This window comes from Nilaparvata lugens, chromosome 10 (assembly GCF_014356525.2).
Source record: "Nilaparvata lugens isolate BPH chromosome 10, ASM1435652v1, whole genome shotgun sequence".
Classification (NCBI taxonomy): domain Eukaryota; kingdom Metazoa; phylum Arthropoda; class Insecta; order Hemiptera; family Delphacidae; genus Nilaparvata; species Nilaparvata lugens.
The window spans coordinates 16650053-16667196 of record NC_052513.1 but is presented as its reverse complement, the minus strand read 5'-3'; the positions used below and the strand labels follow the sequence as shown (position 1 = coordinate 16667196).

Here is a 17144-nt window from a genome sequence, read left to right as displayed (position 1 = left end):
AAGGTCACATGGGATTGGTCGAAAATCAGAATGATAAGAGTGGTTATTTTATACCTCATCACGCTGTAATCAAAACTCAGAGTCAGTCGACGCCTTTGCGTATCGTTTTTGATGCAGGCGCAAAAACTACTACTGGTGTGTCATTGAATGACATACTTCATGTCGGACCCAAGTTGCAAACTGACGTCCTGAATCTGCCTAAATATTCGTGTCGTTTAATATCATAGGAAATTCGGCCTATACATCATTTATTCGTGTACATAAATATTGTATTTTCGTTCTACGTGAAAAGTTATTCAAGTTTCCTATTAGTGAAAAGTGAATGCCAGAACTCCATTTTAGTTTTGTTTTTATCAATAGTCAAGTGATAGTGTTATATATCATCATCATTATCGATCTCCGTCTCCAGTTGCCCGGGTGCGGTTTACGATGCCTCGCCATGTCTGTCTGTCCAAGTAGCTCCTCTCCTCCTCCAACCTCCTCCAGTCCAGTCCTCTCTCTTGGATCTCACGCCTAACCTGGTCTCGCCATCTTCTTCGTGGTCTTCCTCTAGGTCGTCTTCCCTCCACCTCTCCGTGTAGCCACACCTTCGCCGTTCTAGTATTCTCCATTCTTTCCACATGTCCGTACCACCTCAGCCTTGCATTTGAAATGTGGGTCAATAGGGTCTCCCTCTGCTCCACCTCCTTCCTTATTTCGTCGTTCCTCACTCTATCTCTCCTCGTTTTCTGCACATATAACACGTTCAGTGTTATATATCCAGACAGTAAACTTCATCTCAGAACGGGAAAACAACAAGGAACCAACTTTAATAGTCGCACTTTCGGTTTGCATAATTTCACCTATCTTTTCCTCTCATCTATCCTATCCAACTGTCCACCTTTTACCTCAAATAGAAGTAGGCAAACAATTCGATTCGCGACATGTTGGATTTGGGATTTGGCCTAGGCCTACTTTTTCCAGACACTGATAATGAATATGAAAGACGCCTGACCCAGGTATCGAACCTGCACCAGTATCATCAAGTGCACACCCCATCACTAGTTTCAGTGCAAAAAGCCTCCGATCCAACAACTTAGGCATAGGTGCTGTAAGCTTATCAAATGATGTGCTGCACTTATCTCAACGTAGTGTGGATATTGAACAGATAAACAGAGCTATTCCACCATCGCCATGTTCTGCCAAAGAAAGTCAGCCCAACTTATGCTCCCGAGTTGAAGGAGACGGAGGTGAATAGAGGTGAATCAGGTGCTAGAACTGGTGGAGGTGGCTCATCAAGGCGTCAAATGCCAGACTCACCGAAAGAGGTGCACCAAGGTGCAGCCGTTCAGCTTCGAGGAACGCCGCCATCGTCAGCTACAGAAGATGAAGGGGGAGAAAATCAAAAAGGTCCTTGAAGAAGAGAAGAAACTGCGCGAATTTCACGCGAATCCGGTGCCGAATTTCTCGCAGCCGGCGATCGGCAGCTTCTCTATCACTAACCCAATCAACTTCCAATTCAAGACTGATCGACGCCTCGAGGAAAGTCATAAACGCGAAAAACCGGCTGATGACAAAGAGGAGAAATTTGTGTTCAAAGCGAAACCAGCCTTGGTTCTGAAGAAGGCGCCCTTCGAGCCGAAGAAAGGCAACCACTCTGCGCTCACTGTCGGCACAGCCTTCCATCTCAACGCCGAGGAGCGAGCCAAAAAAGAGAGGAGTTCAACTGCAAGAATGACGAGCGAGTAGCCTTCATTGAAATGATCAAATATCAGCGTCACAAGGAGAGAGAAAGAGAGACAGCAGATGGAGGAAATTCGACGCATGCGCAGAGACGCATTGCACAAAGCTGCGCCGATCCCCCGTAAAGTGATGGAGGCCCCCTTCACTGCACCCCTCACCGAACCCAACACTCCCAAGGTCCTGTCAAGAAAAAGGAAGCACCAAGACTAATAACTTGTTCATATAACTCTGTTCATATTGATAGCTAATAGTTGGTTATATGAATTAAAATTGGCTTAACTTTGTATTTTATGATCGAAAGACAAAGAAATGAGAACACTAATCATGTATAAAATTTAGAGACACTTCCTTCCCAACAGTAAAATATAATAGGAAAATTGATATTCATTCTTTATTATTGCTCTCATTTTTGTCAAGTATGTTTTCCATTAGGGCCCTCGACTTTTGCGTGAGTGATTTAAAATATAATATTTGATGGACCTACATTTATAGGTGGGCTCCGAACCATTTAGTTGTAAATCACTTTGTACTGATTATGATTTTTAGGATTACCTCTCACTTTAATTTTGTAATGCTTTTTCCAATTGTAAACTAAACGTATAAAATTAGTATGCCTTGTAGTATAAGTATAGTAATTAATATTATTGGCTCCGAATATGTTAATATTTAACCAAATTATTAAAATATAATTATTTTTATTGTATGATCTAAATTCGGCACAGTTAGAAACCAAAAACTATTATTTGTTCATAAAAAAATGATATTTATAAAGTGTTTTAGTCATGTAACTAACTGAGTTGAAAGCCTCTTAAGTTCTGTCGAGAATAAAGCCGGGGACATAACTGACAAGTAACGTTCAGGTGTCAGCATTCCTTATTTAAGACCTCAATGCTTCCTATATAACTTATGTTGACAGCCTGAAGTGATTCTCTTCAATGATATTGCTAATCAAACACTGCCATTATAACGTGGACCTCACTATAGCGATATTATTAGTTTGTATTTTCTCATGGGATAGGCCGCAGGTGTGTGCAATACTGTTTAATAAGCGTCGGTATTTGGAAGAGTGGAGTCAACGTAGTGTAAATATAGATTAGCACAGGCGGCGTGGAAGGTACTGCGGCCATACTTGACGGGAAACGGTCCGTAGTCACAACGGCACAACTCGCAAACAGGCCCTGCGGTGTCTTCCAGCTGTAAAAAAAGATGGAAACATTATTAAAATTACTTTAGATACTGTTTTGGTGAGATGCAGTGATATTTATCCATGATGAAACACTAAGGCCGGTTACAGAGCTCGACCGACCGTCATTGCGCCTGTACCATCCTGACCATACGCATCCATACATCAGTTTATATGACTCACAAAACGGACGCCTTTACAGATTGTTTAATTGCAGCTTATTATCCTCGTAAACGATATTGTAACATAAATAAATAAATAAATCTAATCTAATCTAAACGAAAGATTAAGTGCCGGTTGCACAACAGCCGGTTAAATTTTAACCGTGATTAATTCCACGAGAACCAATCAGAGAAGCCGTCTTTTCAAAAACGCCTTCTGTGATTGGTTCTTGTAAAATTAATCACGGTTAAAATTTAACCGGCTGTTGTGCAACCGGGCCTTAAAGACGTAGACGTCAAGTTCACCCGATGGTCGCCCAAAGAGAATTTCACAGCGAATTTAGTACCATTATATACATCATTGCTAGGGGATGAAGATACATTTTTTAACTACCTCAGAATGTCCATCAGAAATTTTGATGAGTTATTTCAAGCTTGTATCACCATTGGGAATACTTGCAGTTACTTTAAGCTACGGATCAAATAAATGTAGATAATAATAATGAAGGATTTTTCCAATAAAAAATTTAGAAATGTATATAAAAACTCTGAATTCAAATATGACACTATTAATTGAATTCATTCATTATGCTTCAATTCAATATCAGCTGATTGTCGGGCAGAGGTGTCAGCACATTGGTTATGTTGCGATCGGGCTATTGATCAGTACAGCTCTGAAAGCTTCTATTCGTTTCAATAGCGCGTCAGTCGACCGATGGAACGGATGCGCACGAGCTCGACCGATGGTCTTTGTACGCAGTGTAGAACGCATGGTCCTGACCGTGCGCATGCGTGCCGTCAGTCCTGCTCTGAATGGATACAGGGAATATCTATGGAAAAGACAAGCGCGACTGACGTACGCACTGACGGTCGGTCGAGCTCTGTAACCGGTCTAAGGGCCGGTTTCCGAGCTCGGGATTTAGCTATGTTCTAGACTTTGAACAGCTGGAGTCAGAAAATTGGCTTTCCGAAACGGGGCGTAGTCGCAGTCATAGTCGAACTCACGTTTAAATTAGATTTCGAAAAACTAGAAAATTCAACACAAAATAAAATAGTGTAGAGTTTTAGCTATTTTGAATTATTTAGGAATGTTCAATTTCGTCAAGGAAAAACTTTTCCAATACAGAAATGAGAAAATAAAGATTGTTTTTGCTGCAACTACGCCCCGTTTTGGAAAGCCAATTTTCTGATTCCAGCAGTTCAAAAGTCTACAACTTATTGAATCCCGAGCTCGGAAACCGGCTCTAAAATATTGTCTAAAATATCACGAATTTATTGAAAAATTGCATACATGTTCCAAAACATATGAAGATGTCATCTTGAGTTTGAAAATTCAAAACTTATACCTAGAGTGTTAAGGTACAAATACACTGAAAGCGGAGCGGAGCGTGGCGTGGCGTGGTCAGAGCGTAGCATGGCGTGGCGTGGTCAGAGCGTTCATGATACACACAGGAAGCGTCTGAGCGTCAAGCGTCAAGGGCCTAGAAAATGGCGTTGTCTAGGTTTGTACGGACATTACTTTGTGAGAATAATTACTTAAAGTATTGGATATTAGCTAAGCCTGCTAGGACAGAGTGGGTTAATAAAATTAACTTAGATCGTCGACTATTTGGTGAATATCACCATCTGTTTAATGTGTTAAGAAACCATAAGTCCCGATTTTTTGAGTACATGCGAATGTTAACTTCAACCTTTGATTATAATATTGAGGATAGTGAAGCCTGATTTGAACCTATTAAGTTTGTTCCAATAAATATTAAAAACTGGATACTTCACAACTATTACTTCCATCTTAAGATTTTATGAGTTCAAAATTTTTTCAGCTTTTAAAACTATTTATTATTGTCAGGATTAATTCACAATTGATAGCATTAATATCAAATATACTTACCATTGTTTGCATAAAAAGATTCCATTTTAAATTATTAGCTTGAGATTTAGAAACAGTTAAGTGTCTACTCCTACTGGCGAACAAGTGTTTCACTTATACCAGAAGTTCTTCACATCCAGCCGTATTTTACAGATAGTTGATATATATATATATATTATATATATATATATATATATATATATATATATATATATTGTTTTTTTCTGATTGTCACATCTTTGTACTGTTTTCTGTTTTGGTGAAATAAATTGACTTGATTTGGAAAAACAATTTTATATATATATATTGTTTTTTTCTGATTGTCACATCTTTGTACTGTTTTCTGTTTTGGTGAAATAAATTGACTTGATTTGGAAAAACAAGTCACTATTTAATAAGAATAATTAGTAAGTTGAATAATATCATTAAGTTACTGTTCTAGATGTTTTGATTCTAGACTCTAATAGTATCTACTTAATTCAAAATTTGCTCGTTTATCTGAGTATTGAAGAGCGTAAATTGTATTTTGAAAAGTGAAAGTGACATAACCAACATTTTGATTTGGACAGTATAGTATAAATTGGAAATGGGACAGTTTTGGGCATGAGCCTGTTGTGCCTTTCCTCATGTTAAGTATTTGTACACAATGTGATAAATAAATAATTGGAGGAATCCAATATCTGCTGAAGAAATACTTGTAATAACAATAAGGTAACCAACCATATTTTATAGAAATATGAATGAAATAGATTAGAATAGCCATACTTTTGATTTCAAAGTGCAATAGATGAATTTTCTCTTTTGAATAATCAAATAATACACATTAAAGGGGAATTTGGGCAAACATAAAATATACTAGTGTAGTTGATGGTGGGAAAATGTAGTGGAACAATAGTATATTTCACACCTAGAGCAGAAAATGAGATTTTTCCAGCTCGAAATCGGTTTTCAAGTCCGAGGCCGTAGGCCGAGGACTAGAAAAGATTGAGAGCTGGAAAAACATTTTTGCCCGTGGTGCGAACGATATTTTTCGCCACACTACAGGTATTGCTGACAAAATAAATAAAGAATACTCGTAAAGCTATCGTACCTATCTCTTGATTTTAGTGGTAGAAGATTTGCAGTCTGGATTTCAGATTCTTTTAAAATTTCACTTGGAATACCACAGTCATCTTCAAGCATTTTTGAAAATTCGGAATGCACTAATCAACAATAAATAATTGAATAAAACTGGTTGCGAAGCGAATTAGTTTGATTCGAAACTGGAACTGAAATCATGGCGACTTCAGCTGATGATGAAAGTGGGCACTCGCCCGATCTAGCGGATGACTTATTAACTACTTCCATGAGCGGCTGGAAAGAGACAACTTTCTGGCCTAGACCGGAAAAGAAACCCTTTTCTGACGTCGTCTGCAAACAAGGTCTTTCAGATCTACGTAGGGACTGGAAAACAGCTGCTTTCTGTGCAGTGTGGCGAAAATGCATTATTATGTACAAGAGTAGACCACTAGTATGTAGATTAGTAGGGCACTCGCACTTTGACGCTCCGCTCGTAGACGCTCCAAAAAACAAACCAGCTTGTTCCAAAGTTTGACGCTACGTTCCGCTCCACTCCGCGAGTAGACGCTTCCAGCGTGATTTAGCTCATTACTTAGCATGATATTGTTCACGACGCTCCTCAACGCCACGCCACGCCACGCTCCGCTCCGCTTTCAGTGTGTTTGTACCCTTATAGGACCTGAATTGTTTACTCAATAAGCGATGCTTTTCACAAAAACATTAATAAAAGGATCGCAGATTGCAATTCAATAAGTTATCTTCAGTTGAAGAAGTTTTGGGCAATAGCCTGTTTTTACTTTACTTGCCCTATTACCATAGGTAAGGAAAGTATTGCTTTCCAAAAAAATTAACGATAATTTTTTAGATAATCTTGAGAAAAATGGCGGATAATCACTGAAAAATCATGTTATTCACGGTTTTCTCGAAAACGGCTTTAACGATTTTCTTCAAATTTATACCATGGATAGCTATTTATAAGCCCTATCAACTGACATGATTCTCATTTCTGGGAAAATTGCAGGAGCTCCGTAATATTCTTTAGAAAAATGGCGGATAATTACTAAAAAAGCCATGTTTTTCACGATTTTTTCGAAAAAAAACTTGACCGATTTTTTTCAAATTCATACCCTGTATAGTTATTTATCAGCTCTATCAACTGGCATGAGTCTCCTTTCTGAGAAACTAATGGGGGTCCACCCCATCCATGAGAAATGGACTTAGTAACCTCCTTCTCGTGCATGAGATAGGTAGGTAGCGCAGTTCATAAAAATAACACATAGTCGAGATATTTCATCTGTAGAACAGCTGTTTTGACGACTTTAAAATAATGACGACTAAGGAAAATCATTGAATAATTTTACAATTTACACAAAGGAAAAAGTACTCTGAAAACAATTATATATTTATATACATATACAGAAGTCTGATCGTAGCTTCAAATATGTGCGAGGAAAGTTGTGTGAGCGTACCACACCAGATTTTTTCATTTCCATGATTGTATTGTTTGTGCTAACCTAATAAAAAAATATTTACTATGTTATTCCGAATTTATATCTAAGTCCTGAATTTATTGAAATTGATACTGCATATTTAAAAAAATAATGAATTACCTGATAACATTTGGAGCCCTCAAGAAGAGGTACAATATCATTCCACGTGGTCTGGATTTGACTCACAATTTCATTATTGTCTACATGTTTTATAAGTCTCTCGCTAACCCGAAATACTTCCAGGAGACCTGAAAACAAATTATTCACGTTATTAAAACTTACAGAAATACTATTAAAACAAAAATATTTAGTCAACTATCACGAGTTACTCAAGTCAATAAGTCAACTATATTAAATAAGTCTCCTATAGTGAGGCCCACGTTATAATGGCAGTGTTTGATTGGCAATGGGATTGCTATCCTTGTCTATCATTCAACAAAACGGATAGCGCCATCTCTTCCTCGCTTTGCTCTTTTGCCAGATCGTCTTTTAACAATGTAGAATTAATAATTAATTGACAAAATATTTCATCTTAATATTATGGAAACTCATTGAGAAATATTGGAAAATATAATTTCTTGCTTAATAAAATATAATTGATTATTTTAAACGAGAATGAACCATTAATATTACATCAATAATCCTGTATCAGTTACCGTCTATAGAAGGCATTGACAAAACAGAGGATTGGCAACGTTTTTCTACTATCTTTCTCCACTGCCATTAAAAACGTGGACCTCACCATGGCACCCTTATATTATTTTATATTATATTCCCCTTAAACTATTTAGAGTATTTTTAAAAATAATATACTCACTATACAAGAAATACATTACTGTTGGAATCAGCATATTTTATCAAAGACGAATAATGAAAATAACTAACAATTCTGTATGATTTTATTTATTAACAACTAGCAACTGAATGCATTTTTTTATTGATCATTCAACTTTTGACACCCAGCAAATCGTTAATTGACCGAGCGAAGTGAGGTCTATGATTTAATTCGACGGTTTGGCATTTCTCTCAATGTTTAAATGTTTATATGTTGCGCATTTAGGGCGAAACGCGGTAATAGATTTTCATAAAATTTGACAGGTATGTTCCTTTTTTAATTGCGCGTCGATGTATATACAAGGTTTTGGAAATTTTGCATTTCAAGTATAATACAAAAGGAAAAGGGAGCCTCCTTCATACGCCAATATTAGAGTAAAAATCAGACTATAGAATTATTCATCATAAATCAGCTGACAAGTGATTACACAGATGTGTGGAGAAGCCAGTCTATTGCTGTATTTCCATAAGGTCTATAGTTTCAATCAGGTACTTGTGGATGAGAATACTGCGTGAGGTCTACTGTTCACAGAACTACTAGTAGTCAACTGTCTACTAGGAACGTGGAACTAGGAACGTGTGTAAGCTGAATTGGATCGTTTCCGTAAGGCTCAACTCACACTTACGCGACTCAGGTCGAGAATAGACTCGACTCTAGTCGAGAGCATGTGTTTCCAAATGGTGACACTCAGACCAGTTGATTCTAGTCTCCGCGACGTCACCATTTGAAAACACATGCTCTCGTCTAGAGTCGAGTCTCTTCTCGACCTGAGTCGCGTAAGTGTGAGTTGAACTCACACTACCTCGACTCAAATCGTACGACTCCAGTCGAGGATTCTCCAGTCTCTCGACCTTACGACTTTCTTTCTCACTGTCACTACTTCAATTCCATGCTACTCCATTTCTAACCTCAAATTTTAATAAAATTATCATGAATATGATTATTGTCTTACCTTAAATGATGAAACAAATTAGAAGCAACAATAAATAACATGTTTCTAATCTGTGCTTTAACCATGAAGATGTAACTTCAAAGTTCAAATACTAACTTCACTTCATCAAAAATACACGATATTATGCAACTCAAGTCGAGGCTCGACCAACATGTCGAGTCGACGCTCGACTCAGTCTCACAGTCGTGAGGTCGCGTAGACTAGAATCGACTGGTCTGAGTGTCACCATTTGAAAACACATGCAGCGTCTAGAAGAGACTAGAGTCTCTTCTCGACTTGAGTCGCGTAAGTGTGAGTTGAGTCTTTCATCGTCATTTTCTTTTTATGAAAAGGATAAAAACACGCTTATAATAATTGAATGAAAAAGACTAAGAAATTGTCAAAAAACACAGATTTTTGTGTGGAAATCTGTGGTTTTTGACAATTTCTTAGTCTTTTTCATTCAATATGAATAATTACCACAATATCAACTTCTGAACTACACAAAACTTATAATTTTTTTCATAATTTCCAGCAGCTTTGAATGTGTTTCTACTAATTATTTTCTTCTTGAATAATGATTAAATTCTGGAATTTGAGTGATTTTTTTAAATTGAACTTACACGTGAGATGATTGGTGGTTCGTGGATCAGACATAACTTCTGAGAGCACTTTGGGTGAGGAGGCTGATGAGAGAATAGAATAGGACTCCTGCAGGATTTGTAAACATGCTTCTAGACAACGGATCTGGAAAATAACCGAAAAAATATAATATCCACTTCGAGCTAATATAGGATTACGATTACTAAAAATAATGAGAATTTAGACTGCCACTAATTATAATAGAAGATCAATATCAATGAATATGTGCTATGTTCCATGTGCCCTCCTTTTAAGGCTCCGACATCTAAACGGTAGCCAAATTCATCCCAGAATGTTTGCAAGATGTCTTCTCGGACTGTAGCTACTGCATCAGTTACCCTGGTTCTTAGCTCCTCAATATCAAGTGCTAAGGAAGGAATGTAAGCACGATCTTCAACGTTGTTCCTAAAAACCAGGATAACTAATACAGTAACTACAGTCCGAGAAGACATCTTGCGAACAGTCTGGGATGAATTTGGCTACCGTCTAGATGTCCGAGCCTCAAAAAGAGGGCACTTATAATACATTATCAAAAATCTGGTGTGGCTCACTCACACAACTTTCCTTGCCGTTATGAAAATTGATCACCTGACGCTAGTGTACACGCGCATCTCAAGTCTACTATTCAAATATTTGAGCCAGCTGGTAACAGGGCAATAACGCTGGAGACACACATGAGGTCTGCTATCTCTTCATAGTGAATCTATATATATATATAAGCGAAATGGCACTCACTCACTGACTGACTGACTCACTCACTCACTCACTCACTCACTCACTCGCATAACTAAAAATCTACCGGACCAAAAACGTTAAAATTTGGTAGTGCCCCTTTAGAGGCGCACTAAGAAATCTTTTGGTAATATTTTAACTCTAAGGGTTGTTTTTAAGGGTTTAAAGTTCGTCTTTTAGCATGTATATTCTTCTTCTCCCAATCTCTTAATAATAATAATTGAAATTTCCATATCATATGTTACTATAGAACTATAATCTAGATAGAGTACCTCTTCGAAACAGTTGTTAACTGGCAACTAAATTAATAATTTTGTCAGGTTGGCATTAAGTTGAGTTGACTTTGTTAGGTTGGCACCAAGTTGAAGATTTAAATGCATTTATCGCGGAAAAATTGATTGGGCACTGCTACTTCAATCCTGGGAATATTATATTACTAGCCGTCAGGCTCGCTTCGCTCGCCATATCCGTTTAGCCAGACGTTTAGTCTGGACCCCCGACTGGATTGTCCCAACATGATAAAAATGCGGGCGAGCGAAGCGAGCCAGCTAATCTCATTCTTGGACGATCCAGTCGGGGGTCCAGGGGGTGGAGCCCCCTGGCTAGACGGATATGGCGAGCGAAGCGAGCCTGACGGCTAGTGATTTAATAGAATCAACAATAATTTGCAATTGAATAATCACATTTTCTCGAATTTAAAGCTTATTTTCAATTTTAGGTGAAAATGTTACTGAAATTAATTGTAGAGATTTTCATGCTCAATCTACTCCACTTGATTTTTTTTGTTTCAATTGTATCTGAAGCCTGATAATTGGGAATCTAACTGCATTGATGGGGCGGAGCTCCTGAAATTTTTACAGATATGGGACTTGTGGCAGTTGATAGGGCTTATCGATGACTATTTAAGGTATGAATTTGATAAAAATCGTTGGAGCCGTTTCCGAGAAAATCACGAAAAACCCTGTTTTTGACAACATTTTTGCCATTTTAGCCGCCATTTTGAATTGCATCAGATCGAAATTGTTCGTGTCGGATACTTATATCGTAAGGACCTTAAGTTCCAAATTTCAAGTCATTCCGTTAATTGGGAGATGAGATATCGTGTACACAGACGCACATACACTCATACACACACACACACACACACATACAGACCAATACCCAAAAACCAGTATTTTGGACTCAGGGGACCTTGAAACGTATAGAAATTTACAAAATGGGGTACCTCAATTTTTTTCGGAAAGCAATACTTTCCTTACCTATGGTAATAGGACAAGGAAAGTAAAAACTCGATAGTTCTGTGAGTAAAATTGGTTTGTGAGCACCATTTTTCAAAATAAATATAACTAATTTATTTCACTATCCATGACGAACTGCAAGTTAAATACGCTACAGAAAATAGACTGTACTTATGACTTTAGTGTCATCGAAAATAGTTCAAACCGGAGTCAGAAATGAAATACATAACTGGTCTTGAATAATGATTAAATTCTGTAATTTAAGTGATTTTTTTCAATTGAACTCACATGTAAGATGATTGGTGGTTCGTGGATCAGACATAACTTCTGAGAGCACTTTGGGTGAGGAGGCTGATGAGAGAATAGAATAGGAGTCCTGCAGGATTTGTAAACATGCTTCTAGACAACGGATCTGAAAAATAACCCCAAAAATATAATATCCACTTGGAGCTAATATCAGGATTACGATTACAAACAATAATGAAAATTTGGGCTGCCACTAATTATAATAGAAGAACAATATTAATGAATAACTTCAAATTCCATAATATGAGATAATATGTCCAGTATATTATAATCTATAGTGAAAGCACATAGAACACTTATAATACATCATCAAAAACTCTATACTTCTGTGAGTAATTTGATGTAAAATTGGTTTGTCTGCACAATCTATATAAATAAAAATCAGGCCTCAAATTTTGACATTCAATAACTTTTTTATGTGTGCACCGAATTTGATGATTTTTTAGTTGTGTTCGTTATGTTCAGGACCAGGTTTATGGCCTATCAAATTTATAATCCTACTTCAGGACTCTTTCCTACGGTCCTTCAAAGTTTACATGTAATCCTTATGGAAGAAGATTTGTGAGCTGGCCACACACAAAAATAAAAATCAGCTGTTATAATCATTGCGTCATACAACAGCCGTCGGTAGATACTAGACAAGAGTGTGTGCTGCTTCATATATGTATTTTATTCTAAACGCCCCAACTAAAAACAAAATGACTGTTCTGTGTGAAACCATCCAACAGTCTGAGCAGTGCGGCCTCAGGTTAAAGACTTACATACTCTAAAGACATTGCTTTGTTTTGAATAATTGTGCTATCTTCGGGGTTCTGAAATAATTGATTTTTAGTAAATTATCTATTTTGCAGTTGGAAAATTATCTATATAAATAAAATGCCGCATCGCGCCTCCTCAGGTGTGCATCCAGCTAAAGTTTTGTTTTTTATTTATTTATTTCCACAGAAAATCATATAAATTTTCAATAATAGTTAAACAAAAACAAATCAAGAAAATATACTTCCCTACTCAGACTATCAAAGAATTCCTAATCAAATTCATTTCTTGAATAACTTATAAATTTTACTTTTTTAAACCTAAAAAATAAACTTTAATTGAACAACAAAAACTTCAAGTGTAAAGAATAAAACAAATTAAATCTATTACTAATATAGGTTGGTGCTATAAGGTCGAAAGAGTCAAAACAGCGCTGCATCAAAAACAAAAAAACTAAAATACAAGCAAGAAGAGAGAGAAAAAACGAAACAAGGAAAACCTAATGGCTTATAAACAAAAATGAAAAATGGAAATATCTGTAGAAGTTGGTCATGAGATGCATAAAACTATTTGGCGGTACAAAGTTCGCCGGGCCAGCTAGTTTCCAGAATAAATATAACTGTTTAAAATTGAGTCATTCTTTTTGAAACACCCGGTATTATCAACTTGTTGTGAATGTTATTTCATATGTTAAAAATATTTAATTTTATCAACAAATTTACCTGAACAGTGCAGTTATTCGTATCCATTTCTCGCACATGATACTCGTCACCAGGCTCAGCCGCTAAGAAATCTCCGAAATCATCACTCGCATTAACCACATCCTCCAGTGGCTGCAATCCTCTCAGTGCACTGTACCTATCTTCCTTCTCACTCTCCTTCTGTATCACCGCCACTTCCTCCCTATCACTATCCTTCTTTATCACCACTTCCTCCGTATCACTACTCGGTATCTCCAACTTGATATCACTCAGATCCACATAGTTCAAACTATCTCCGTCCTTCTCATTTGCATAGTTCAAACTATCTCCGTCCTTGTCGCTCTTATTGCCTCCACTCCCCACCGTCCAATCGTTGCTAGTATTGTCGCTCCACTCCGAGAAATTCGTCTCAGATTTCTCGTGCAAACTGCCGTTATCGACGTTTCTAGTTCCGTTGGGAGCAGTAATTGTAATCGTTTTGGGAAACAGATCCTCCTCACTAAACACCCCATTTGGTACAGCCCCTTGGAAATTTGTGAAATCGTCATCATCTTCCACAACATCAATTTTTGTAGTTGGTACCTCTGGTTTCATCAACAAACTTAACCCAGGCTCAATCAGGTTCAAATCCGACTCATTTCGTGAGTTCTGCTGTTTCAATTCCGTTAGGAAACCACTCCTCAAATCAGGCTCGATTGAACTCAGTTCCAACTCAAATCTAGAGTTTAAACTTGGTTCAGACGTCATCAAACTTAGATCTGGTTGGATTACAACAGTCGACCAGTCCCTCAGATCAGGTTCAAACTTAGTTTTCAAACTCAAATCTGGTTGGATTGCTGAAAAACTATTCAAATCACGTGAAGTCAAACTTGATTCCGGTTGTATAGTTGTCGAAAACGTCTTCAAATCAGGCTCAATACCAGTCACCAAATCAGGCTGAGAACTTAACAAATCCTCCACAGGTTTTAGAGTTTCTCTTACACTAGCTGCCGCATTAAACGTTGTAAACTCGGCACTCTGGAAATCTGTAAATTCATCATCGAAATCGTCATGATTCTGTTTTTCTGTAATTTTCATTCCCTCTCCTGGTCCACTATTAGGAAACACATGGTGAACATCGCCACTCAACTCAAACAGGTCCAAATTATAGTTGGGTTTCGATTGGTTTGGGATTGGATTTACACTAGCACGCTCTGTCGACAAACTATCGAAACTATCGTCGATATTTGACGTTTTCCCCGGCTTACTTCCACTGTCTCTCCTTGCCTTCTTCTTCTTTTCTCCCGACGATTTCAAGCTTAGATTCGAAAAACTCGATGAAACATCGACTGGTTGCGATAGACTAGGTAGTTTAGTGGGTGAATCTAGTTTGAATTTGTTGATACTGTTAAAACTAGCTACATCACTACTGTGTTCCGTGTTTGTTGTAGAAGTAGTTGAATCACGGTCTAAAACGGACGAGTTGTAATTGACTTTAGTTGGGGTACTCAAACCCAAACTGATACTGGGTATAACAGAGGCGGGTTCCTGGTATACAGAAGCCACTCCTGAACCCTGCGCATGCGCAGTATTAGTTATCACAGCCCCTGCGGCGTCAAACCCCTGATACGGTCCGAAATTATAGTTGGGCAACGTTAGTACTGGGGCGCCCTGTAGTTTGTTGACGTCTAGCGAAACAATACTGAGCGGTGTCGGTGTACTGTCTTTAGCAGCCGGTGTTGTACTGTCTATAGCTGGCGGGGTCGATTGGTGCAGATAGTTGCCGGGAATTCCGGTAGAGTGCGAGGTGTAGTTCATGTTGTACTGGGGCAGAATGGAGAGGTCGAGTTTTGGTATCGGCGGTTGCGGTATTTGGTTGAGAATGGTTGTGTCGTTGAATATGTAGCCACCCTGCAAGAAAATGAATTAAATAATTATTACAAGATCAAAATTGCAGCCGAAATCTTCGGAAATATTATATTTTATTACAAGATTAAAATGCAATCAAAATCTTCGGAAATATTATATTTTATTACAAGATTAAAATGCAATAAAAATCTTCGGAAATATCTCTTTAGGACAAGAACGAAGAATCAACAACCGTATAACAGTTATAAGAGTATAAGAGATAGAAAATAATAGAATAGAATGACTGCCTTTATTTTATACCTGGGAGGGCGAAGTTAGGACGCAGTCGGCCCTCTCTTACAGTCAACCCTCAATTGGGGTATATAGTGAGGTCCACGTTATAATGGCAGTGGAGGCAACCGTATTTCATAGAATTATGAATGAAAATGGATTAGAATAGCCTTACTTTTGATTTCACAGTGTAATAGATGAATTTTCTCTTTTAATAATCAAATAATACACATTACAGGGGAATTCGGGCAAACATTAAATTACAATACTAGTGTACTGGATGGTGGGAAAATGTAGTAGAACAAGTGCATTATTATGTACAAGAGTAGACCACTAGAATGTAAATTAGTAGGGCACTCGCAAGTTGACGCTTTGACGCTCCAAAAAACAAACCAGGTTGTTCCAAAGTTTGACGCTACGCTCCGCTCCGCTCCGCGAGTAGACGCTTCCAGTGTGTTGCAGCTCATTACTTAACATGATATTGTTGACGACGCTCCTCAACGCCAAGCCACGCTCCGCTTTCAGTGTGGTTGTACCCAAGGTAATACACTGGTATTCTAGGTACATTGGTTGAACCCTAACTTTGGTGTTGCTATCCATGTTTATCATTCCACAAATCAGATAGAGCAACGCTTTCTAGCTCTGCTCTCCTTTCTAGCTTTCCAAATCGTTTTCTTCAATCTTTATTGATTCATACAATAATTTGATGTTATAAATATATAATAATATCAGCTGTGCTTTTAGAATCAAGTTTGTTTTTTGGTCCTTCAAATATGTGAATATGACCTATTTTAGTGACAAAAATGTGAAATATCTCTTCTATGTGCGGATTTGAAGAATCTAAATTTAAAAATCTACTTTGTGATAATAATTAAGGACTGAAAATTTTGTGAAGTGAACAACAACATGACTTATGCCCGGTTGCAGAGTCGTTACATAAAGTTAAAAACAGGGAGTTAAGTCATTTACGAAGCCATAACTCCACTTTCCGTTGCACAGATGTCAAAGTAAACTATAGCTTCCATAAATCTAAAAACGCCCAATTAGACACATGATTTCGTTGCACAGTCGTCAGAAAGAGCTTATTTATGTCTCAATAGCTGAAAACGGTTAGTTGAAATATGGGCCCGAAGTCGTGCTGTTAAATCCAATATCTACTCCCGCCAAATGCATCTTAGAAGTTGTAATAGCTTTTTTTGAAAGAGGTTTACGAAAAACCATCTGTATATAAGTAAATTATTTTTTCTCTCCCTATCATTAGAGGTTATGATAGCTTGATTTGAAAGTTGTTTACAAAATGTTTGTTGTTTATAGCCTCCAAATTGCTAAATATGGTAAGAAATCTCGTCAAAAGCCAAGAGTCGCCATGTTGTTTATCAATTTTATGTGAGGTCTTTTAG

At 37.5% G+C, this 17144-nt stretch overlaps 2 protein-coding genes across 5 annotated transcripts in view; one reads left to right on the top strand and one right to left on the bottom strand.

The window, feature by feature from the left end:
* Positions 1 to 724: 724 nt before the first annotated feature.
* LOC120353294 (targeting protein for Xklp2-like) lies at positions 725 to 2025 on the top strand. Its single transcript, XM_039436462.1, has one exon. It carries the CDS (start codon positions 1366 to 1368, stop codon positions 1726 to 1728), a length of 363 nt encoding a protein of 120 aa, XP_039292396.1. The 5' UTR covers positions 725 to 1365; the 3' UTR covers positions 1729 to 2025.
* Positions 1857 to 17144, bottom strand: part of LOC111052564 — a 34211-nt gene continuing 18923 nt past the window's right edge. For all 4 annotated transcript variants that reach the window (XM_039436457.1, XM_039436461.1, XM_039436458.1 and 1 more), the window contains 4 exons: positions 13648 to 15516; positions 9875 to 9998; positions 7606 to 7733; positions 1857 to 2916 (listed from right to left, as the gene is read on the bottom strand). In XM_039436457.1, the coding sequence (XP_039292391.1) occupies positions 2764 to 2916; positions 7606 to 7733; positions 9875 to 9998; positions 13648 to 15516 (2274 nt within the window). In that variant the 3' untranslated portion in view covers positions 1857 to 2763. The remainder of the gene's footprint in view (positions 2917 to 7605; positions 7734 to 9874; positions 9999 to 13647; positions 15517 to 17144) is intronic.